This window comes from Macaca thibetana, chromosome 11 (assembly GCF_024542745.1).
Source record: "Macaca thibetana thibetana isolate TM-01 chromosome 11, ASM2454274v1, whole genome shotgun sequence".
Classification (NCBI taxonomy): domain Eukaryota; kingdom Metazoa; phylum Chordata; class Mammalia; order Primates; family Cercopithecidae; genus Macaca; species Macaca thibetana.
Window position 1 is genome coordinate 22,765,396 of NC_065588.1, and position 25,761 is coordinate 22,791,156.

The following is a 25,761-nucleotide window of genomic DNA, read 5'->3' on the forward strand; positions in this document are numbered from 1 at the left end:
ATATAATACATCCTGGTAGGATTGGTCCTCCCAATATATTCCCTTATCTTATCTGTCCCCATTCCTCTCTCCCCAATTACAGCACTTTTCTTGGACCTTAACTTTTGATATGAATTTCAATGTCATTTTAACAAGTTCAGTAAAAAAACCCTTTTGAGATTTTAACTGGAACTGCATTATATGTACTGATTAGTTCAGGGAAAATTGAGTCCTTTATATTAATCTTTTCTCATTTATGAATATGGTTCATTTCTCCATTAATTTTATCCATGGATCCTGTACATTTTTGTTACTTTTTTTCTCAGGTACCTAACAGTTGTTTTTCTTTTTCTTCTACTTGTTAATGGACTCTTATTTACCATTACAAACTAGTGCAGTTTGCAACATAATTTTAAATTATTTTACAATTCTTAAAGTTTTAAAATTCTTAAAATGTCAACTGCTTAATAAAAATACATTTTATACAAAAATGCAAGGGATACTATCGGAAATGTGAAAGTATTAGTATATTTACGATTTCTCCCCCAAGTGGAAGGAACACACACTCTCATGTTTCTAGTAGAAAATTATGCCTAAATCTGGCAGGGCGCGGTGGCTCATGCCAGCGAGGCACCGCGCCCTGCCTATAATCCCCAGCGCTTTGGTAGGCCGAGGTGGGTGGATCACCTGAGGTCAGGAGTTCGAGACCAGCCTGGCCAACGTGGTGAAACCCGTCTCTACTAAAAATACAAAAATTTGTTGGGCGTGGTGGCACGCACCTGTAATCCCAACTACTCGTGAGGCTGAGGCGGGAGAATCGCTTACACCCGGGAGGCGCAGGTTGCAGTGGGCCGAGATCGCAGCATTGCACTCCAGCCTGGGTGCAGAGTGAGGCTCCGTCTCAAAACAAATAAAAACAAAAAGCAAGCCCAAAAACCCACTAAATTTTAAAAATGTTAAATCAACTTCTTTGCTGTTTTATAAAGCTCCATTTCCACCCCTCTTTTTAGTTTAGGAAGTTTACCATTATAGGTGAAGTAATTATTTTGTGAATTACAAAGGTAAGTAGGTTCTTTCTTTAACAATCAGGATGTAAACTTAATGCTGGTGAAGTAATTAAACATTTTGAATGTTAATGAAACTCAGTCCAGTTAAGGGTTTTATTTACTAACAAACGTATTCACCAAGTACTAAGTGCTGCAGAGAATCCCAGACCGTTTTCCTCCATCAAAAAGGAAAATTAGGAGGCCCCAATACTTTACTTGTAGCTTATCCAGTTTCTACCATTCCCTGTAAGGCACTGAGACGCAAGATTTCATGGCCCACTCGGGGTACCCTGGCACGGACATCGGGTCGTTCTAGTGTTGAGCTTCAAAACTATTCCTTTCCTTCCCTTTCTTCTATATACCAGACTCTAACCTGTTCTCCCCAGCTTCGAATTATTCTCTGTATGGTCGAACATCTTACTCCACAAATAACTTGTGTTGCACTTTTCTTACCCAAATACCTGAACTCAGCTTGTCCCGAGTACTGCGATCCCGTGTACTGTAATGGGAATACAGTTAACCCAGCTAGTATGAGGTCCCCAGTACACAGCAGCTCCAAGATCAAGGCGACTGAGTAACACTGCTTGCCTAGACTCAGCACAAGTTCGGAGAGTGATCCTAGGGTTATTTTAGAACGTGTCCCTTGCTTCCCACAAAAATTCAGTCTTTAACTCGAGCCCGGATCCCCACGATCTTTCGGATCAGGTGAGCTAAAGCTTCAATGCCTTGAGGGGCTTGGCAGGGCTCGGGCTCATCCCGGAGAAGCAGCCCCGCTTTCCAGACCAGCAGTTCCCAGGGATGGGTGTGTGCTAATCGCAGGCCGATAAGTCCATCGCGGTACAGCGGTTCCATTGTGACGGAAGGCGAGAAACCCCGCCTCCGCCCCCTGACGCAGCGCAGGCCCCGCCCCGCGCGTGACGCCAACGTCAGGCCAGCCCCGGCATGCTCCGCGGCCGCCCGCGGTCGAGCGCCGACAACAGGAATTTTTCCCGAGAGCGGCCCGGGCTCAGTTCAGCTGCTGTCCAGACCCGGATCGGCGACAGTGCCGCCTCCAGACGTTCTCTTGCCGCTCGCCCGCCCGTCCGAGCGCCCCCAGCCCTCCCGCGAGGGCGCCCCGGGACGGAAGGATCCACCAGTCTGTCGGCGCCCGCCGTTCTCGTGGTCGCCGTCGCCGTCGTCGTGGTGGTAGTCTCCGCCGTCGCCTGGGCCATGGCCAATTACATCCACGTCCCTCCCGGCTCCCCGGAGGTGCCCAAGCTGAACGTCACCGTTCAGGATCAGGAGGAGCAGCGCTGCCGGGAGGGAGCCCTGAGCCTCCTGCAACACCTGCGGCCTCACTGGGACCCCCAGGAGGTGACCCTGCAGGTAACGCCCACACCTCAGCTCTGGGTCTCTTATGTCCCTCACGCGGCTGTGGGGGTCCTCACCACAATCGCCTCTGTCCCACGATGACCGAGGAGGACCTAGGGCAACATCTCCTCCCTAAGTCCGTTGGGAAGTGACCCTGTATTTCCCCTCACACCTAGGAAGGTCACTCCCCCTTCCCGTCGCAGTTGCTCTTTGAGATTGACCTGAGGGCACATTTTCTCTTTCCAGAAGCGGCTGCGTAAGTGACGCACCCATCCACAGGGGGGAGATTCCTGTTGATAGTTGCCCCTCCTCCCGCTCCCCAGTCCACGGTCACTGCAAAATGAACCTCTCCACTCCCCTTGCACGGGGTCGTCGACTGCCTCCTCCTGTCCCACCAGTAATGCAGTCATTAATCCTCTCTGATCTTTTCCTTCCTCACCCCTCCCCCTGCGATGTGCTTTCATTGATGCCTCACACTGCGTTTTGTCTTCCCAAACCCTCCGATTGGCGAGCGTACTCTATTCCCAAAGTAATGACCACGACCATGCATCGCTAGGGCGGTTCTTAGGTAGCACCACACACATTGTTTTGTTTGAGTCGATATTTCTGAATTATTAAAGTCGTCTTAGTGAAATTAATACCTGATACTAGAAGGAGCAGTGGCTTGTGACTCTTTCCTTTTCATGGGACACCGTATTGATAGATAGAGAAAAAATTGGGAGGAGAAAAATCCCTGAGACTCTAGGAGTTTTCTGGTAAGTTGGAAGTTATGATTTCCACTACGTGATTTTTTTTTTGGAATACTAATTTGTTTTTAGCTTTAGTTTCAGGAACTAGATACGAAAATAGATCTCATTTTCTCCTTTTCCCTTGCAAACAACAAAAAACCCCAGTAATTTTCGAGGCTGGGATATTTGGGATTTGTTCTAAATCTGAGCAATAATGTAAGAACATTCATTTGAATTAGCCAAACCATCTGCCTAGTTTTGATGACTAATTTATTCACCAGTATTTGTTGATTTATTTGCTAAATTCTTTGCTAAACTAGCCAGCCACCCATACAGAGATGAATAAAACATGAGCAGTGCCTAGGGCTCAGAGCAGTTCCTGACACTTGGGTTTTCACGCGTTAGTTTCAGTTCTTATTGCCTAGAAGAGTTTTTAAGCAGCTTAAAAGGACCCGTATGTTTTGGAAAAGAAACTGTTAGACAACACATTTTGAAATTTAAGGGAGTATTTGTTAGCCGAGTATACAGGAAATAGTGAACGCGAAGTGATTTTTATGTCATTTAAAAAATATATTTCCTTTAAAGGAAATGCATCTTCCAAATTGAAATTCAGTAGTGGTTTAGTTTATCAATTTATTTGTATTTTATTATATAAGGCTCTAAAATTTATTAAGATGCTTTATTTTCTGGCAGTCATTTACACATAAAACATTATTAATTAAAGAGTGCTACATCCTGGTAAACTCCAGCGTTGGCAGATCAGTTACTTTTAAGCAGTGACTTTAAAGTTTGAAGCTTTGAAGACTGGAATTTCCTTTGATGTATTTGTCTGTAGAATAGTAATGATAGCTACTGTGGGGTTAGGTAAGTTATATTTTTTTATTTTAGTCGTCCAAACATCCATATTAGGTAGACACTATCTCTTTTTTAGGTGAAACTCAGTGAAGTAAGCCAGGATGTAGGTAAAAAAGGGCAAAATGTAGTGACATTCAACTGTTTTTGCTTGTTGGAAAGTAACTACGTGTGATTAAATATTGGTATCTTGTAGCAACTTTTAACCTAAAGATCTTTGGGTTTATAATCTGAATTTTTAATATTTGTAAGTGCAGGTAAATACAACCATTTATTTTTCCCTAAGATGATTATTAGTTAGAAATACATTCCCTCCATGTGCAAGCAAAGCTTTCGTCTAGAAGCTGGCCTAAAAGCATCTGCTAAGCTGAATTGATGAGTTCACCTTTCAGCTCAATAGATCTGGCGCCTTGCATTCTAGGTCATTACAAACTCTACTTTCATAATGCTTCAGAATTTCTTTAAATTCTGAAGTAAATTTCTTTCAGAATTTCTTTAAATTCTGAAAGTAAATCTCAATGGAAATATTTTCTTTTGAGATTTCATTGTATTTCCCTTGAAACAGATACAAATCATACCTCACATTTCAGAAGAAGTATGTATTATATAGTTAACAGAATATAATGTAATTTTAGAGCAGTCGAGTATCAGTAATTTAGCCTGTTTTTTTTCCTCAGTATTTTTCTAACATTTTTGTATGTTTAAGATATACTTGAAGTATACCTTAGAAACTTACTGTAGTGATACATATCTGGTGATTGATTATTCCTGCAAGCTGAACTATCCAGAACATATCAGAAAATAAAAAGAAAAAACAAGCTAAAAAAAGACTAGAGTCAAAATGATAGAAAGCCCAGTCTTCGCTCAAAACTTGTGGGCACATGCAATAATATATCTCATTTTAGATAGAATTCCTGTTCTTACTAGATTAAAAGAATAAAGTATAAAGGAGGTGGTGAGGTTTTCAGAGTATAGTAACAGAATAGGCAGAGTAAATCTAAAACAACAATACAGCCACAGTGCTTTGTATTTAATAGTCCTTTACTGTTTATAAAGCACTTTTCACATACATTCTCCCAACTATCCTGTAAGGTAGATGTAGATAGTACTGTTAATATATATTATATAGTTAATGAAACTGAATTTGCTGTTTACAAATGGCAGATCTGAGATGAGAAACCATCTTATGAATTATTGTTCTTTGACCAAGAGTTTTGTTTGTATATTATGATTAAGGCAGGGAAAGTGCTTCTGTATAAAATTAATTTCTTAAAAGCTTTGGCTCATAAAAAGATTCTACTTTCAAGTTCCCTTGAACATAAATTTGCATTACTTTTTTCATACGTGATACCATTTTAGGAAAAAGGGATCACTTCAGCTTTCCTTTAGGATAGTGACTTTTGTTGTGTAACAACTCTCTAACTTACTTGAAGATTTGGATTTTTAATTTTTAATACTTTTCTTTGGATAGTCATTGTATAAAGGAATAAAGAATCAAGTCACGTCTCAGGTCCAAAATATTTCTCAATGGACTCTTAAAATTGTTTTTCATTTTCTGAAGAGCTGATGAATTAGTGTTTGGAATATTCCAGTTATGTTGTCTCAGGATCTTTCTGTTTGCTGTATTAAGCAATGTTGTTTTTCTCGCTAACTTGTCACTGTGAATTTTTCTATTACTTGGAACTTATAGTAGATAATGACAAAGGCTTCATAGGTAGGATATTAACACCATAATTATTATTTAACCTTACAAAACTAATGCATTTATTCCTTTACTGGGTCTAAATGAGATTGTTTGCTATATGGTACCTTATAGCAACTTTGTTTTTCAATAACAGTATGTTACAGTACTCAAGAGCATGAGGTTTGAACACAGTGCTAGTTTTGAGTCCAGATTCTGTACTTTACTAGCTTTGTTACCCTGGTCAAATCATTAAACTTCCTGTCCCAGTATCCTGAGCTGTAAAATTGATCCAGTAGTTGTCCCTACCTCAATGGGTTATTGTGAGGGTAAAATAAATGCTATCTTTCGTGATAATCGTTATTGCTGCTGAGCACCTACTATATATTGGATGCTTGAATCAAAAAACAAACATTTGCTCTTTGAAATTCCTAGTCCGATGGGGAAGACAAATAAGAAAATTATAACAACGTAATGTTTATGGAATGAACATTCAAATTTAGTTCACATGCAAAGATTACACAAGAAGTTTCAAAAATGTACTGTCCTTTCTGCTTTACTACAGGTTTTTGCATGTTTTTGAATGCATGTTTTTAAAAATCTTTTCATTATATTTTGTAAGCATATGTGAACTATCATGGAAACTTATGTTTGTGTTAGGTTGTGTAGCTACACAGCAGTTTTCATATCCTTCCTCTTTCTAACAGTGTTGGAGGTAGTTACCTAGTCTATTAAGAACCTGTAACCACTCTTAATATTGATAGTTAATATTTTATATTGGTCTTTGTCTTAAAGGAAGAAGAAAAAGCCAGATCTATACAATTGCTCTCTTAAGTTATGTCTCCATTAGTGTTCTAATATAATAATCAATTTTCTTTTCTGTTTTTAAACAATGAGTTTGTTCCTTTCAGCGGTAGCTTCTGAAAAGTCTTAGGTAAGCTAATATATTAAGTTATGGCTAATTTTTTAATACATTAAAAAAGTAAACAATATATTAGTTTACTTTCCCTAAGAATTATAGGAAATCTTGAGTCCTGTAGATACGAATAAGGAGTCATAGTTTATATTCAATGTAACTTTTAATATTAGTGGTTATATCCAGTTTTCCGTTTCCTATTCCCTCCCTGTTTTCAGCATTTTAGAATAATAAAGTATATAATGTTTAATAGACGCCCATCAAAAACATGAAAAGTTTGTTAGGCTCCCATGTATTTTATTAAGATGTGACTATGCAGTCAGGAGCCTAAAGTGCTAGTTTGTTTTCATGTATAATAGCCGTGTAACTTGGACTATGTAAACTGCATCACGTCTTTTTGGGGACTGAGCATAATATGGAAAGAGGATGGTTTTTCAATATTATTTCCAGCCGTTTGTAACCTTTGGCAAGTTTTAAAGTCCCTATAAAATGGGATTACCTTGGAAAATAGTCATGAGAATTCAATGATATACCTACAATTACGCATAGTATGTTTTGGTACTATATTCCTCCACCTCTCATTTCCAGTTCTTCCATCCCAACTGAGAGAATTGTGAGCTCCTAAAATTCAGTAATTCTAACACATGTTTTTTGTACTAGGTATAATGCTAGTTTTCAGTAAGAGTCCTTGGACAACTAACTGTGGCCCAAGGTAGGCATGGAAGAATGTAGGACAGAGGGCTTCATAGAAGTGGGGGTACCTGAGCTAAGCTTTGAAGGGTAGATGAGATCAGACTGAAAGGAGAAACATTTCTGAGCAAGGAAAACTGTCTCACAAAGGCAATGAATCTAGACTTTGAGCAGCTTGCTCATCATTTAGGACATCATGGGAAGCCACTGGATGTTTTTATTTTTGTATTTTATTTTATTTTTTTTGAGACAGAGTCTCGCTGTCGCCCAGGCTGCAGTGCAGTGGTGTGATCTCAGCTCACTGCAACCTCCACTTCTGGGGTTCAAGTTATTCTCTCGCCTCAGCCACCCAAGTAGCTTGGATTAGAGACCTGCGCCACCATGCTTAGCTAATTTTTGTATTTTTAGTGGAGTTAGGTTTCACCATGTTGGCCAGGCTGGTCTCGAATGCCTAACCTCAAGTGATCCACCCACCTTGGCCTCCCAAAATGCTGGGATTACAGGCGTGAGCCACCACGCCTGGCCTGGACATTGTTAAGCAGGTAAATTATATCACATATTAGAGAAGTGACAGGCAAGAATGTAGAGAAGGGTTGTTTGAGGGAAATGTTTTAAACAGGGAAATAAGTCATCACTCAGAACGTTGGTTTTGAAACTGATGATTACCATACATTAATAGGATGCCAAATCAATACTGTCTTGAGACCATTACAGTTTAAAAAGATGAGTTAGAGTACGTAATTGTAGAGGATACATCAAACAGCATTGCAAGTAGTAAGGTAAGTACTCTTTTTTTTTTTTTTTTTTTTTTTTTTTGAGATGGAGTTTTGCTTTTGTTGCCTAGGCTGGAGTAGTGCAATGGTGTGATCTCAGCTCACCGCAACCTCCGCCTCACGGGTTCAAGTGATTCTCCTGCCTCAGCCTCCCGAGTAGCTGGGATTACAGACACCTGCCACCACGCCCGGCTAATTTTTGTATTTTTAGTAGAGACGGGATTTCTTCATGTTGGTCAGGCTGGTCTTGAACTCCCAACCTCAGGTGAGCCACCTGCCTCGGCCTCCCAAAGTGCTGGGATTACAGGCATGAGCCATTGCACCCAGTGGTACGTATTCTTTTGTGAAGCGTGCTTTAGTTTTATATAAAAGTATCTATGTACTGCTGGGCGCAGTGGCTCACACCTGTAATCCCAGCACTTTGGGAGGCCGAGGCGGGTGGATCACAAGGTCAGGAGATCAAGACCATCCTGCCTAACTCGGTGAAACCCTGTCTTTACTAAAAAATACAAAAAATTAGCTGGGCGTGGTGGCGGGCGCCTGTAGTCCCAGGTACTCAGGAGGCTGAGGCAGGAGAATGGCGTGAATCTGGGAGACAGACCTTGCAGTGAGCCGAGATCGCGCCACTGCACTCCAGTCTGGGCGACAGAGCGAGACTTCGTCTCAAAAAAAAAAAAAAAAGTATCTATGTACATATTATATCAAATGATAAATATATTTCTTCCTGTGTATTGCATTTAAAAAACTTGAGGAAATAATTTGAGAGAGACCGTTGCGTTAGTCCAGACAAGAGGCGCTGGGGCCCAGATTAGGACAGATGAGATGGAAATAAGGTACAGATTTCACATTTCAGAATATAAATGTGCAGGACTTGTTAATTGATTGCAGGTTAGGGAAGAAGATTAAGGTGTTTTTTGTGGGGGAAGGAGTGGATGACAAAGATAGGGAAGTAGTAGAAGACCTTTATTTAAGAAATCAGAGGTTCTATTTCTCTTTATTTTGTTTTCTAAGGAGTTATTTTACTCTTTGATATACCAGAATGGCTATAAATACATTTTAAACATTCTTTTAAAAATTGTAAAAAAAAAAAAAAGCAAACATGTAGAAAAATGGACGAATCATAAATTGTTGTAAAACGTTTACCCACCCCAACCCAGGAAAAGAAAACTAATTTCCAGCAACCGAGTATCTTCATTTTCCTTCTTAGTCTTGATCTCTCCCTCCCTCTAGTGGTAATCATAATAGCAGATTTTTTTTTCTAATTAACAAAATAGAATGTTTTGAATTAGTTATTTTTTTAAAGTAAGTACTCTGAGAAAAATAATAAGCGCATGAAGGTCTTTGTACAAGAAACGATATGAACATGAAATAATTTAGTTTTACTGAAAGGTTGTACCACGACTGAATAGGAGAAAAAAAATCAATTTCCTGTCATTAATATTCTATTCACAACTGTTTTATTTTTATTACCGTCTACTTCTCCTAAACCTATTTTACATATTTGCAATCATATATATAATTTTATATTCTTTTTTTCACTAGCCCTTTATAAACATTTTCCCATGTTTGAATGGAAGTATAATTTTTGGTAGTCACAAACCTAATATTTGATGATCATGTTAAACATAATGTGACTTAGTTGTTATTTATTATTTTTTAAATTTTTACTTTTTTTTTTAAGGGATGGGGTCTCGTGCTGCCATCCAGGCTGGAGTGCAGTGATGCTATCATAGCTCACTGCAGCCTTGTACTCCTGAGCTCACGCGATCCCTTCTACATTAGCATCCAGAGTACCTGAGACTAAAGGTGCATGCCACCATGCCTGCCTAGTTTTTAAATTTTTTGTAGCGAAGCGATGTGGTCTTGCTGTGTTGCCAGGCTGGTCTTGAACTCCTGGCCTCAAGTGACCCTCTTACCTTAGCTTCCCAAAGTGCTGGGATTACAGGTGTGAGCCACTGTGCCTTGTGTCAGTGTTTTGCCTCTTTTTGAATTTTATATAATGGCATCATTTTTTTAAAATTTTGATTTGGCGTAGGCCCAGATTTTGAGAGAGTTATTCAAGCGTGTATAGTTATTGTTCTTTTCCATGACTGACTATCATTCCATTTTAAGAATACACCTCAATTTATTTGTCTCCTACTGTTAATGAACACTTGGGTTGTTTTCATGTTTTGGCTATCACAAATTGTGCTTCTTACAAATACACTTTTTTTGAACACGAATATCCATTTCTGTTAAGTGAATACCTATAAGTAGACTTTCTGAGTCATCTAGTTTGTGTATTTTCAGCTTTGTTAGACGCTTTCAGTTTTCTGAAGTGATTGTCCCGGTTTATATTCCTAATAGCAATATGTGAGAGTTTCAGTTATTGTATATCTTTACCAGTAATTGCTATTGTCTGCCTTTATTTTTTCTTTCTGGTAGGTATTGGAGTATCTTATTCCAGGTATAATTTGCATATTCCTGATAACTACTGTTTTGTGAAAGGGCCATATATGCAAAGCAACCTCTAAATGTGGAAGGAGCTGAGAAACCAAAAAAGGAGGCAGACAAATCCAGTTCGTTGGTTTTGGGTGACTTACTAGGGGAAGTTAGATGCAGAAGTGTGGTCTTGGGTGGCTACAAAACAGGTAGATCTCTACCTCACAACCCCTCAGACCCAGGTCTTATGTCTTGGGGAAAGTATGCATGCTCTGGAAGGAATGTGTAGGTGGCTATGGGTGTCACAACTTACAATTTCTGCAACCCAGCATCAAGGGTTGTTTTGGGTGAAACTTACAATGAATGGACATTTCTACAGAAAGACATTTTTTAGGCATTCTTGGACAACGGTTAGTCAGAAGTTACATGGTAGATTAACATTTTAAAATAAAGTTGCTCTTGTTTCTACAATTAGTGCATCTTTTTTCTGTGTGTGTGGGTTTTTTTTGTATGTGTTCTATTTTGAGGTTCCTGTTCAAGCCTTTTGCTGATTTTTCTGTTGGATTATCTGATTTTTTTCTCAATGATTGGTAGATGTTGTTTATATATTCTAGATGAGTCATCTCTTAGAAATATGTTTTCAATGGTTTGTAGATATTCTTTATATATTCTAGTTGCGTCCTCTTTTAGAAATATGTTTTCACGTATTTTCTCCTGCTTTGTGGCTTACATTTTCTTTTTTTTTTTTTTTTTTTTTGAGACAGAGTCTCATTCTGTTGCCCAGGCTGGAGTGCAGTAGCGCAATCTAGGCTCACTGCAACCTCTGCCTCCCGGGTTAAAGCGATTCTCTTGTCTCAGCCTCCTGAGTAGCTGGAACTACAGGCACACGCCGCCACGCCCGGCTAATTTTTGTAATTTTACTAGAGACGGGGTTTCACCATATTGGTCAGGCTGGTCTCAAGCTCCTGACCTCAGGTGATCCACCCACCTCGGCCTCCCAAAGTGCTGGGATTATAGGCGTGAACCACTGCGACTGCACATTTTTATTCTTAATATTGTCTTTTGATAGTCTTAAGACTAACTTTTCAATTTTTTAATGGATAGTATGTTTTGTGTCTTGAACAAGAGATCTTTTCCAGTGCCAAAGTTATGAAGATATTCCTATTTTCTTCTAGAAGCTTTATTATTTCATATTTTACACTTCGATGTATAAGCCATCTGGTTTATAATTGATTGTTATGTATGGTTTGAGGTGGAGGGTTTATGATTCATTTTTTTCCCAAATGGCTGTCGGTTGATGCAGTATCATTTGTTGAAAATACTTCCCCATTGCAGTGTCACCTTTGTCATAAATCAGATGGCATTATATGTGGATCTGTTTATGAATTCTGTTGTTCTTTTTTTTTTTTTTTTGAGACATAGTCTCACTCTGTCACTGAGGCTGGAGTACAGTGGCGTAATCTCGGCCCACTGCAGCCTCACCTCCCGGGGTCAAGTGATTCTTCTGCCTCAGCCTCCCCAGTAGCTGGGATTACAGGTGCCCGCCACCATGCCCTGCCAATTTTCTTTTGTATTTTTAGTGGAGATGGGGATTCACCATGTTGGCCAGGCTGGTGTTGAACTCCTGGCCTCAAGTGATCTGCCCGCCTTGGCCTCCCAAATTGCTGGGATTACAGGCGCGAGCCACTGCACCCTGCCTGTTCTTTTCTTTTGGTCTGTTTTGTCTGTTACTGCAGCAGTACCACTCTGTGTGGATTACGCTCAATCATTGCTACAGGACTTGGTATTTGATGTAGTTATTATAGGCTTTGGTATAGGACTCCAGCTTTGTTCGTTTTTGAGATTGCCTTGACTATTCTTGACTTTTTAAGTTGCCATGTAAGTTGTAGACTCAATTCTGGAATTCCCACAAAAGAAACTGGATAGGATTTTGATTATATTTTGTAGAATCAATAGATAGATTTGGGGAGAAGTGAATTCTTTTAACAAGATTGAATCTTAAAATTAATAAACATCATATATGCCGTTTGTTTAGGTTTTTAATTTCTCTCAAACTTTTGAAGTTTTCACTGTGGAGATCTCGTGTTTTATTTGATTTATCCCTAGGTATTGATGCTTTTTGATATTATTGTAAAGGGTGTCATTTAAAAAATTACTTTGTTGTTGGTATATAGGATTATAATTAATTGTTGTATATTGAATTTTTCACATTCTAAAGGTTTTTATGTAGATTATTTTTGCATTTTCTCTATGTAAAATCTGAAAATAATACATAATTGCTGTCTGTCCTTCTGTCTTTTTGTCTTACTGCACTAGTAAGGACCTCTCTAACACACTTGAAAAAGATGAAAGTTGATAGTGGGCATCCTTTATTTCCCAGTCTTAAGGAGAACATTTTTAATAATTTATTGTTAGGTAAGATATATGCTATAGATTTTCTTTAATGACTTTACCAGATTAAGCAAGTTTCTTTTTATTCTTTGTTTAAGTATTTTCATCATGAATGATGAATTTGGCCAAATGTTTTTTCTGCATTTCATGATGATTATAAGATTTTTCTTAATTTTTCTCTTATTGAGGTGAATTACTTTGATTTTAAAAAAATTTAAATGTTAAGTAACCTTTGCATTCCTGGAGAAAACCCTATTTGGTTGTATATATTCTCTTTTTTATTATTGTATCAATTGCTAATATTTTGATTAGGATTTTTGCAACTCTGCTTATGAAAGAGATTGGTCTGAAATTTTCCTTTCTTATAATGTCCTTGACAAGTTTTGGTACCAAGTTCGGAGGTATTTCTTTTTTTTTCTATTTTTGGAAGAGTTGCTTTTAATAATACATGTTTAAGGTCTGTAGTGAAGTTCATTCATTTCTTTATCATTTGTGTCACTTTATTGTCTTCATACATTTTGCTAAGAAGTTATCAACTGTGTTAATCTTTTCAAAGAATAATTTTTGTTTGTTTTGAGGCAAGGTGTCACTCTGTTGCCCGGGATTGAATGCAGTGGTGCTATCATGGCCCACTACAGCCTCGACCAGGTGCTCGCCGCATGCCCAGCTTATTTATTTATTTATTTATTTATTTATTTATTTATTTGAGATGGAATTTCATCATGTTGCCCAGGCTGGTCTTGAACTCCTGAGTTCAAGCAGTCTGCCCACCTTGGCCTCCCAAAGTGTTGGGATTACAGGCATGAACCATCACATCTCAAACGTTTGAAGTTTTCAAAAGTTTGCTATTTTTGAAGTTATTAAAAAATAACAATTTTTGACTGTTGAGTTTTTCTATTTTATTGATAGTTTTGTCCTTCGTTATTTCCTTCCTAATCCTTTTTTTGTTTTCGAAGGTTAATTAGCTGTTATTTTTCTAGCTTCTTGAGCTGGAAGCACTAATTTTTTGCCTTTTAAATTTCTAATATATTGTTCATTACATGTCTTTGTAAGTATCCACAAGTCTTGACTTGTGTTGGGAAAGGCAGTCTCATGCACACAGTCCTTCCATCCCTTCTCACCAAATAGAAATGGGCTTTGGGCCTGAAACACTTTCTTACCAAGAGGTAAGAGTCCTCATAGCCTGTGCTGGACCTATTTTTTCCTGTGTGGGAATATTTTTTCCTGTTTTAGACTCAGTGTGTACTCCTTTCCTCTGCTTCAGCATGTGTGTAGTATGTCACCTGGCTCACCTACAGTGTCTCCCCAGTGGGGAGGGGATGGAGGGATGGGGTTGGTCTGCTGTAGCCCAGGAGGGGTTTGTGTAGGCCAGTTGTTGGCATCAGCTGCTGGGAGGCACTTGCCCACCATGGGAGACCAACACCCATTACTGAAGCTGATCTTGCTTTGTCTCCTCTCTGTGTGAGTAAAGCGTTGTTCCATGCAGTGCTTGACTGCGCATCGTGTTTTCTTTGGTGACTGTGATACCAAGAAACAATGAACAGAAAGAAGTTCTAAGACTTCTAGTGTTGATATTAGGTTACAGATACCACTTGCTTGACAATATGTGTTTATTATCATTTAGTTCAAAATGTTTTCTAATTGCCATTGTGGTGTTTTTTTTCTTTATCTCACTTATTTTACATGTGTATTTGATTCATTTCCATTGAGTTGATGCATATTTAATTTTTTAAAAAAATTGTTATAAAAACATAAAAATTCATTATCTTAACCGGCTTTATTTGGTGTGTATGTTATTGATATCTAACTCATATCCACTGTAGTTTGAGAAGATACTCTAAGTGATTTTAATTGTTTGATATTTGTTGAGGCTTGCTTTATAATGAAGCCCATAGTCAATTTTGGTAATGTTTTGTGTAGCCTTGAAAAGAAAGTATGTTCTTGGCCGGGCACGGCCCAGCACTTTGGGAGCCTGAGGTGGGCAGATTGACTCCAGGAATTCAAGATTAGCCTGGCCAACATGGCAAAACCCTGTCTCTACAAAAAAATGCAAAACCTTAGCCGGGCGTGGTGATGCACGCCTTAGTCCCAGCTACTCGGGTGGCTGAGGTGGGAGGATTGTTTCAGCCTGGGAGGTTGAGGCTGCAGTGAGCTGTGATTGTGTCACTGCACTGCCGCCTGGGTGAACAGAGTGGGACCCTCTCAAAAAAAAGATAAGACAAAGAATATTCTGTTGTTGAGTGTAGGCTTCTGTGTATGTCAGTTAATTTGGATTTTTAATTTTGTTGTTTAGAGCTCTTACTACATAATGATTTTTCTCTGCTCAAAAAAATGAGGTCTTGTAAAAAAATAGTGTTATCTATAAACATTAAAAAAATTAAAATTGAGGTCTTGAATGGTGTGCTCAAATTTCCTACATTTATTATGGGATTTGTTTAATTCTGTAAGTTTTTGCTCTGTATCTTTTGAAGTTGTATTGTTGGATGCATACACATTTAGAATTTTTATATCTTCTGGGTGGATCAATCCCTTTGTCATTACAAAATGTCCCTCCTTATCTTTAGTAATATTTCATTAAGGTCTATTTTATCTGTTATGAGATAGCTAGCTACATCAACTTCTTCTCTATGTGTTTTGTAAGCAACATATAGAGTTGTCCTTTCATATCCATGGCTTCTGCCTCCGTGGATTCAAGCAACTGCGGATTGAAAATATTAAGAGAAAAAAAAGATGGTTGTTTCAGTACTGAACACATGTAGATATTTTTTCTTGTCATTATTTCTTAAACAATACAGTATAACAACTATTTACATAACATCTACATTGTATTAGGTATTGTAAGTAATCTAGTGATGATTTAAAGTGTGTGGCAGAATATAAATAGGTTATGTGCAAATACTACATCATTCTATATAACAGACTTTCAGAACATGTAAAATAATATGAACAAAAAAATGTAAAACAAAATTTAACAGGCTTGAGCATTTGTAGATTTTGGTGGTGTTGTGGGGGTGGGGTCCTGGAATGAATCCCCTTGGATACCAAGGGGATACAGTGGGGCCATTTGCAGATCCTCTAGAGTGCTGTCTCCTTTCTGTCTGTCTCCCTGTCTTTCCGGTTTACTACTCTGTCCTGCATACTCTAGCTGTTTTGATATCCTCCGATGCTCAGTTTATCTCAATTAATGAAGTCCACACAAGCTCCATCTGGGTTCTCTTTCCCTTTGCTGGGACCTGAGAATTCTCTCAAGACATTAAGCTGGGGGCAATCATAGAGTTCATATTGTTTGTTTCCCATCTCTCAGGAATCACTGTTCTCTCTAAAGTCCATTGTCTTAAAAATTGTTATTTCATATGTTTTGTCTGGTTTTTATTTGTGGGAGAGAGGTTGTTTCAAGTAAAAGGGTAAATCCTGTCCCCATTACTTTGCCTTGGCCAAGAGTGAAAGTGGCCCATTAGATGATTTTTATCAGTGATTTTCAACCTTTTCTATAGGGTTAGAATTCTTTGTTTAAATAAAATCTTGTCCCCAAGTGTCATGTATATGTGAAATAAACGAGGGCAAGATGGTGGTAGTGTAGTATATGCGCACATGTGCGTTTGTATGTGCTGGGGATATAGCAGAGCTTTTTTGCCCACTTGGATTCCCATTCCCATTCCTTGAGGGCTTTATAGCCCAATTTGAAAGTCACTAATATAGAGAGTACAAATAGGTATATTAAAAAGTAAGCAAATGAGAAAATAAGCCAGTTATTAGTTAAAGAGGAAACAAACTATCCGGAAAGGAAATTTACAGTATATCTCATGTTGGGGTTTGGCAGGATGTGTACAAAATAGTGTAATTGAAGATTGATAAAATAAAAAATCTGATATATTGGGTAGAGGAAGATAGGAGAAGTGACAGAGAGAGAGAGAGAGAGAGAGAGAGAGTATATGTGTGAAGAAAATAAGAAAGCTCAGTCTCATAAGAAGTCTCAGATAATGTGTAGACTTTACAGAAAAGCAGTTTAAGAATGGTATTTAAAAATAAGGAATTAAATAGCATGAGAGTTGAAAAGTAGTTTAGCAGGAGGTCTACTGTTGATTGATAAAAATAAAAATTACAAAAAAAAAGCAGATGGTAGGTTTGGAAGTGGAAATAATTGAATACAAAATTCTCTTGCAAGAAATTTGGCAGAGAAGGGAAGGAGAAAGAAGTTGGCCTCTAGAAGTGGGTGGGATACATGGCTGCATAATATATTTTTCCGTCCCATAACACTTGGACCTTTTAACTTTTTTCCCCCCTTTTAACCTGTCTTTAAGGTGTTTTGTTTTGTTTTGTTTTGTTTTTTTGAGACGGAGTCTCACTCTGTCTCCCAGGCTGGAGTGCAGTAGAGCGATCTTGGCTCACTGCAACCTTTGCCTCCTGAGTTTAAGTGATTCTCCTGCCTCAGCCTCGTGAGTAGCTGCAATTACAGGCATGCACCACCACACCCAGCTAATTTTTGTATTTTTAGTAGAGATAGTGTTTCACCATATTGACCAGGCTAGTCTCGATCTCCTGACCTGAAGTGATCCACCTGCCTCGGCCTCCTGAAGTGCTGGAATCACAGGCATGAGCCATCATGCATGGCCTGTCTTTAAGTTTTATCATTTACTTGTTTTGGAATCTGCTAGCAAGTGAATTTTACATACTTGTGCTATATTATATTATGTAATTCTCTAATAGAAACTCTAGAATTTCTCCTTGATCTTTTATATTTTGTAATTCTCTAATAGAAGCTCTAGAGTTCCTCACTTACACTTTGATTAGTTGTATCATGCAAGTTAAAAACTATAATTTTCTAACATACTCAAAATTGAGAGAATAAAATATTCGTATATTATCCAGAATCCATATTTGCTTCATTTGGTTTTTAACCCCTTTAAAGTATTCTAAAGCAAATCTCAGTCAGACCTTGTCATTGTCTTTGTGTATTTCCATATGCATTTGTAAACATAAAAAAAATTTTTTTTTACATGATCACAGCACCATTATAACACCGAGCAAAATTAGTAGTAATGTCTAAGTACTGTTTAATAGCCAGTTCATAATAAAATTTTACCTCAAAAAATATTTTTATACATATTTGTTTGAGTTAGGAAACAAACTAGATGCATCTGTGTGTTTCCTAAGCCTCCGTAAACTAGACTGCCATACTATTGACTATTGGTGGGGCATTTGTGTAGAAAGACCCACATTGTGGATTTGTATATTTTTTGTTGTTCCTCTTTGTGGTGGTTTTTTTTTTTTTAGAGAAATGGGGTATCACCACGTTAGCCAGGGTTATCTTGAACTCCTGACCCCAAGTGATTCTCCTGGCTTCCAAAGTGTTGGGATTATAGGCATTCATGCCACTGTAGCCAGCCATGTGGTGTTTCTTAGGAATAGGAAGATCTGGCCGGGCATCATGGCTCACACGTGGAATCCTAGCACTTTGGGAGGCTGAGGCGGGTGGATCACTTGAGATCAGGAGTTCCAGACCAGCCTGGCCAACATGAGGAAACCCTGTCTTTACTAAAAATACAAAAATTAGCCAGGTGTAGTGGCAGGTGCCTTAACCCAGCTACTTGGGAGGCTGAGGCAGGAGAGTCACTGCGCGACTCTGTCAAAAAAAAAAAAAAAAAAAAGATCTAGAAGCTTGATTAGATTTCAAATCATGGGTAGTGCAGTGTATTTCATATTGCATCACATCAGAAGGTATAACATGTCAGATTGTTTCTTGAAATCAGGAGGTGACAAATGACTCCTACCATTATAAAATTACCTGTCAATCTTTCATCTAATGGTCTTATTCATTGAAGATTGTTTCCTGAATACTTTTTCTGTTGTATCCTCCACATTTGTCAACTGGAATTCTTTGGTACATAACTTTCTCTCATTAATTAGAGCAGTTTGGATATTATGAAATGTGGTTTACATAAAATGTAGGATAAACGCTTAATTCTACTTAATTGCCAATTTTCGTAGTAACATTGATAACTTCATCAATATTAAGCAGTTAAAAAATAGACTCCTGGGTTGTTGGAATTTGTTAAAGGGTAAGTTTAAATTGTATTTTTAACCAATATAGATGTTGTTTTTAAAAATTACGTGATGAGGTAAGGCAGAGAACAAATTGAGAATCCGTTATTAATTTTCCTAGTATTTAAAATATGTTAATATTTAAACTAAAGATTAGAAGTGATTAGTAGCTAAATTTACTAGCTTAGTAGTATACATTTTAGGGATTAAAGTTTAACGGGATATAATTCGTCGTGCAAAACCAAATGCATATAGGGTAATACTAACTTGAGAGAGTAACATTGAATGGCATTTCTAACTAAGTTGAAAGCCTTTTTTTTTTTTTTTTAGATGTGAAAGAGAATTTGCCCAGAAATGATATTTAACATTTAGCTGTTTGGATTTAAGCTACTTTTAGAGACATATTTAAAGTATTGTTTTTAAATATTGTTTTAACATATATTTTAGTCTTAATTATTTTATAATTTCAACATTATTTTGCTGTTTTGTATTGAAATTTAAATGTATAATTGGCTACATTTACAAGCTTACTGAGTGCCAAGCACTGTTCTAAGTACTTTTATGTATATAACATATTAATCTTCAGAGCAATGCAAGAAGTAGATTCTAATATACTGATTTTATATATGAGATAGAGACATACAGAGGGTAAGTGACTTGCCTAAGTTTACTCGGTTTGTATGTAACAGAGCTGGGATTCAAACTCAAACTCTGGCTCTGTAGCTCATCCTCTCAACTACTGCCGTGTGAAATACTTAACAAATAGTGCAGGATAAGCCCCATTAAAAGGAGCTCACTAAGATTTATATTTTGTCTCACCTCTACTGAGGTGGAATTTTATATTTCTAGTATATATTTAAGATAGTATACATAGCTAGAGTGTGTATAGTGTATTTTAATAGCATATTTTAGATGGTTCAGCACATTGAGTTACTTGTGGTTTATATATGAGGTGGGAACAATGCAAAGGTAAGAAGTATTACCTGTACATCTTTAAACTGAAGTCATTGTTCTCCAGCGAGAGACCGGTAGAAACTCACCTGTAGCTGAAGAAGTTGGGTTTATTACTCACTGCAGTAAGGGAGAACTACATCATTGAGAATGGTGGGGATTTGTCTGTGATTTGGTGGAGGGTTCGAGGTAAACAGGGTATTCTCTGGATTGGATGCTGTCAGGAAGGAAGTGGGATAAGTCTATGACTTAGGGGTATCTTAATCTTACCTAGAAGGCTGAAGAAATGAAGCAGGGCCAAAGTTTGACTGGAAAAGAGCAGCAGTCACTCATATTAGCCAGGATAAGGAGATATTTGGTAATTTTTGTCATTTGGACAAAGTTCGTATTTTTTTTCCACCTTCAGACATGATTACAGAGTGGTTTTGTTGTTTTCTGGATCCATTATAATCACAGAGTGACCTCATGTGATGTTGAATATTGATGTTTTGTAAAACTATGTTCAGCATGACTTCAAGGCCTACTGAGTGCCAGGCCATTGTTCTGCTACTGATTTTTCCACTAGTAAACCAGGTTCATTGCTGTAAAAATACAAGTTAGTAAACATACATAAGCCAAAAGATAAAAGGTTAAATTACTTACAGAGAAACAAAAAAATAAACAAGATTTAAACTACCTAGTATCTTTGTAGACAAATAAATCTTTATACATAAAATATTTTGATAAATGTGGAATTATATTATTCACATATCTTTTCATTCTAGAGGTTTCTTTGCCTATCATTTCATTGCCAATTATGTAGCTGTTGTGCAATACAGAAAGTTAGGGCCAGGGTCATTGGAGTTGTGACACTGTCATCTTTATATATGTTTAATTAGTGTTTAGTAATCTGTATTGAGTAATCATATCTGTCTCTAGCCCTTAAATGTATACATCTTTTTATGTTTGCACAAATAAATGTGTATAATATAGCATGGTCAATTTAGGGATATGTTTGATCATTATAGGCAAGAACAAGAGAATGCAATTTTTTTTTTTTTTTTTTTTTTTTTTTTGAGACGGAGTCTTGCTGTGTCACCCAGGCTGGAGTGCAATGGCCAGATCTCGGCTTACTGCAAGCTCCGCCTCCCGGGTTCACGCCATTCTCCTGCCTCAGCCTCCCGAGAATGCAATTTTTATAAGCTGGATGAAGACATTAATGTTGGTAACTATATGAGTTCTAGTGTTAAGCACCTAGTATTAAGTATTAAGCACCTACTATTTGCTGTGAAGATTCAGAAAATGGAGATGATGATTTCTGGAGTTTGAGGAGCCCAGAGTTTCATTCATTATAAACATTTCAGAATGTTAAAAGGTTTCTCAATCTTTATTACTGTATTTGAAATATTTTATCTATGACATCTGAAGAAGTTACAGAACAGCATGTGTGAATTGATAGTGGCATTGTGATAAGAAATAACATGTTTTTCATTGCAGATTTTAATAAAATTACAATTATGATAAAAAATTCATTTTAAGTATATATACTTCCTGACAGTGTCTTTCATACAGTCTTTTTGAAATCTAGGTGGAAAGCAACACTAGTATGCACATATCTAAAAAATGGGGATATTCAAAATAAGTCCCTTTACACTAGTTCATGAAGTTTTACTGCATTATGTGAATAAAGGTAACAGCTAAGACCTATATATAATAAAAACCATTATCTCAACACTGGTTAGTTGTATATTATTAATAGTTTTAGTAAATAGTTTGACATCTTTTTTCATATGTCATTTAATGTCATATCAGTCTAATTGAGATAGAAATAGTTACCCTGTTTCTCAAGCATTAGTTAAATGTGTATACATACTTTTAAAACTTCTGTTCTTTTTTCCTATTCTTGCCCTGTTGACATGGAAAAAATGTCCTGAATTCTTGCTTTCGCTTTCTTCTTTTCTCCCTTTGTTCCACTTGGGAGCCTCCAAAAGTTCTGAATTATAATAGAAGTGAAGTGTTAGTTCTAGTGTCAGATTAATACAGAGGAAAATGAAAATTATAATTTTTAATAGACTTTTATAATTAGTATTGCTAATCACCTGTTTCCTTTTGAAATACACCTTCTGTGCTCAGATCTAAAAAAGGATTTAAAGTACTTGACTTAAAGGTCTTGACAAGCCCCAAAGTCTCATTTAAAAAAATACCATAGAAATCTCTACTTATCTCTTTTGTCTTTCTGTAAGGTTGTGTTTTTGTTTATAGCCATAGTGGTTAAATTATAATAGTCAAAACTGTTATACCCTGAGTGCATAACACAATGTTTAATGCATGTTATGTTAGATAATCTTTAAAATTAATATTTAAAATTGAGTTTTTAGTAAGTTGGAGATTTGCCATAATTAAATTATGGTAGATTATATTTGTGTATTTAGTAACAAGTCTATGAATGTTGTTAAGGACTTCTATAAGTAATGAACCATACCAGGAATAGGGCAGTGTTCCCATTCTCTAGAGACTTTCCGATCTGTTGGACATAGGAGAGATTCCCTGTATGTGTACACACACACATATACACACACAGATGTGCAAAGATTGTGATACAAGGTGGACTGTAAGAAATGGCATGTATCAAAAAAGTTATATAGAAATATTGAAGACAGTGAATAATTAACACTTTGGATCAAGGAAGGCATGTTATATGAATTAAGGGCAACATATTAACATTAGTTGTCCCCTTAGTTTAAATATAGAATTAAAATTATAGATGTTAAATAAAATTGTATTCAAAGATGGTTCTTTTATGTTAAGAAGTTGGTGTTTTCTTTAATAAGTATTTAACTCATGATTTTCAATTTATCTCCTGTTCTGTAAAGATAGATAATTCCTTTTTTTCCCCCATTTTTAATTTTTATTTTTGGCAGCTCTTCACAGATGGAATCACAAATAAACTTATTGGCTGTTACGTGGGAAATACCATGGAGGATGTAGTCCTGGTGAGAATTTATGGCAATAAGACTGAGTTATTAGTCGATCGAGATGAGGAAGTAAAGAGTTTTCGAGTGTTGCAGGCTCATGGGTGTGCACCACAACTCTACTGTACCTTCAATAATGGACTATGCTATGAGTTTATACAAGGCGAAGCATTGGATCCAAAGCATGTCTGCAATCCAGCCATTTTCAGGTACATACATTTTTTCTGAATTTTTCCTTTTGAAAAATATGGGCATTTAAGTGCCTTAAGGAAATATTTTTTAAAATTGCCTTTTCTTTGTTTGAACAACTGTTTGGTTAACTTAGAAACTTTCTTTAGCTAGGGTTTTTGTTTTTGTTCTTGTTTTCCCTAAAAAGAAAGAAGTAAATTTCTTTATATCTGCAGTTCTCGTCACTGACTCTTTGCAAAGGAAAAACTACAAGAGCTTTTGGATTAACCAGCTGCAGAGAGTCGAGGCTTCTGCTTAGTGTTTTCGAGTTAGTATTTGAGTTGACGTGTTATACATTTGTTACTAACAATTGCTTATTACTTAATTATTCATGTTTTCAGAGTTCTTGCTTAGTAAAATTTTATTAATTTGGTTAACAATTCTTTGTTAAGTTGTTCATTATTATTGTGCTTTCTATAAAGAATAATGTCATATATGCTTGATCATTTTTCCAAAATTGCCAACTTAAATTCTCTTTCTGCTCTTGAAAACTCTAGAAAATGGCCTTTTTTTTTTGAGACGGAGTCTTGCTCTATCCCCCTGGCTGGAGGGCAGTGGCGTGACCTCGGCTCACTGCAAGGTCCACCTCCCGGGTTCACGCCATTCTCCTGCCTCAGCCTCCCGAGTAGCTGTGACTACAGGTGCCCGCAACCGCGCCCGGCTAATTTTTTGTATTTTTAGTAGAGACGGGGTTTTACCGTGGTCTCGATCTCCTGACCTTGTGATCCGCCCGCCTCGGCCTCCCAAAGTGCTGGGATTACAGGCGTGAGCCACCGCGCCCGGCCTAGAAAATGGTCTTGATTGGAAAACAGCAGGTTACTTCATAGGTTAAAGCAGCAGTTCGCAACCATTTTGGTCTCAAGACCTCTTTATAGCTCTTTGAGGCTGGGTGCCCAAAGAGCTTTGTTTTAATATTTGATTAACGTTTATTAATATTTGCCATATTAGATACTAAAACAAATTTTTTAGAATAAAAGAATATCAAGTACATGTCCTGTTAGCTGTCATTGTGATGAAATTATCACATATCATGTAACCTCTTGAAAACTACACTGTACACTTGTGAGAGAATGAGAGTGAGAAAGGTAAATAATATCTTGTGAAAATAGTTTCAGCTTTACAAAATTCCTGAAAGGGTTTTGGATGGCCAGGGGCTCCCTGATCATAGTTTAAGAATTGCTAAGTTAATACACTGGTAAAAATGGAATGTACCAGTATCACTTACCTATTGTAAACCTATATCAAATAATATATTAAAATATTTTGGCATAGAAATCTGTTCAAACCCTAGTTTTTAGCCATTACATATATTTTCTTCTTTTACATGAGTCTGATCTTTAGATGTATTAAGAGATTCTGATTAATACATTTGTGTTTACTGTATATCAATTGTTCGGTAATCTTTAGGCTTGCATGTATTTATAAATCCTCAATCTGTTCACAGTGGTTGGCAAATACCTATATAACAGCAGTAAAAATGAATAGGTACATAAATTGGATCCCCCCCAAAGCTGGTTTTGTATATATACAAAAACATATTTCATGAAGTTCCTAGAGAAAGGCCACATGAGTTTCCTTCTAACTAAAGCAAAGAGTAAAACATGATTTATCTTTTTCAGTAACCTCAAATAGAAAAAATAAATTATAGTTTTTGATCAAGAACAGTGAAGGTTTGTCAAGGCCGACTTTGGTATTTGATACAATGTTATAAACATGTTTTCAGTAAAAGTATCCTTTTCTATGCTTTTTGGTTAGATCTACTTATATATTATTTCTTTCCAAAATGCCAAAGCCTTTGTTTATTTTTCTCTACTTAGATCTTTTTAAAGATATATTTTTTATTGATACATCCTCTACAGACATCCTCCCTCATTATGAATATCAGAGTGGTACTTTTGTTATAATACACAAACCTATATTGATACACCATTGTCACCCAAAGTCCACAGTTTACATTAGGGTACACCCTTGGTGATGTACATTCTGTGGGTTTGGGCAAATACATAATGCACGTATCCACTGTTAATAGTGTCATACAGTGGAGTTTCATTGCTCTAAAAAAATCCTCTGTGCTCTGCCTATTCATCCCTCTTTTCCCCTTAACCAGTGGCAACCCCTGATCTTTTTACTGCTTCCCAGTTTTGCCTTTTTCAGAATGTCATATATTTGGAGTCATTTAATTAAGTAGCCTCATTAGATTGGCTTCTTTGACTTAGTAATATGCATTTGTTTCTTCCATGTCTTTTTATGGCTTATTGGCAGATTTCTTTTCAGGGTGCTGAATAATATTTCATTGGATGTACACCAAATCTATTTTGTTCATTCAACTACTGAAGGACATTTTGGTTGCTTCCAAGTTTTAGCAACTATGAATTAAGCTGCTATAAGAATCTCTATGCAGATTTTAATGTAGACATACAAATTTTTAACTCCTTTGGGTAAATGCTGACGAGCATGATTGCTGGATTGTATGGTAAGAGTATGTTTAGTTTTGTAATAAACCGCCAAACTTTCCCAGAATGGCTGTGCCATTTTACATTTCCACTAGCGATGACTGAGAGTTGCTGTTGCTCCACATCTTCACCAGCATTTAGTGTTGTAAGAGTTTTGAATTTTGGTCATTCTAATAAATGTATAGGTATCGTATTGTTTTTGTTTGCATTTCCCTGATACGTAATATGGAATATCTTTTCTTATGCCTATTTACCCATCTGTGTATCTTTGATGAAATGGGGTTGTTTGTGTTCTTATTGCTGAATTTT

General features: G+C 37.0%; 1 protein-coding gene across 1 annotated transcript in view; it reads left to right on the top strand.

Annotated features, from left to right (window-relative positions):
* The first annotated feature begins 1,119 nt into the window (after positions 1-1,119).
* The window catches only part of ETNK1 (ethanolamine kinase 1), a 62,924-nt gene continuing 38,282 nt past the window's right edge, over positions 1,120-25,761 (top strand). The window contains exons 1-2 of the mRNA XM_050746725.1: positions 1,120-2,390; positions 22,721-22,980. Of these exons, the coding sequence (XP_050602682.1) occupies positions 1,968-2,390; positions 22,721-22,980 (683 nt within the window). The 5' untranslated portion in view covers positions 1,120-1,967. The remainder of the gene's footprint in view (positions 2,391-22,720; positions 22,981-25,761) is intronic.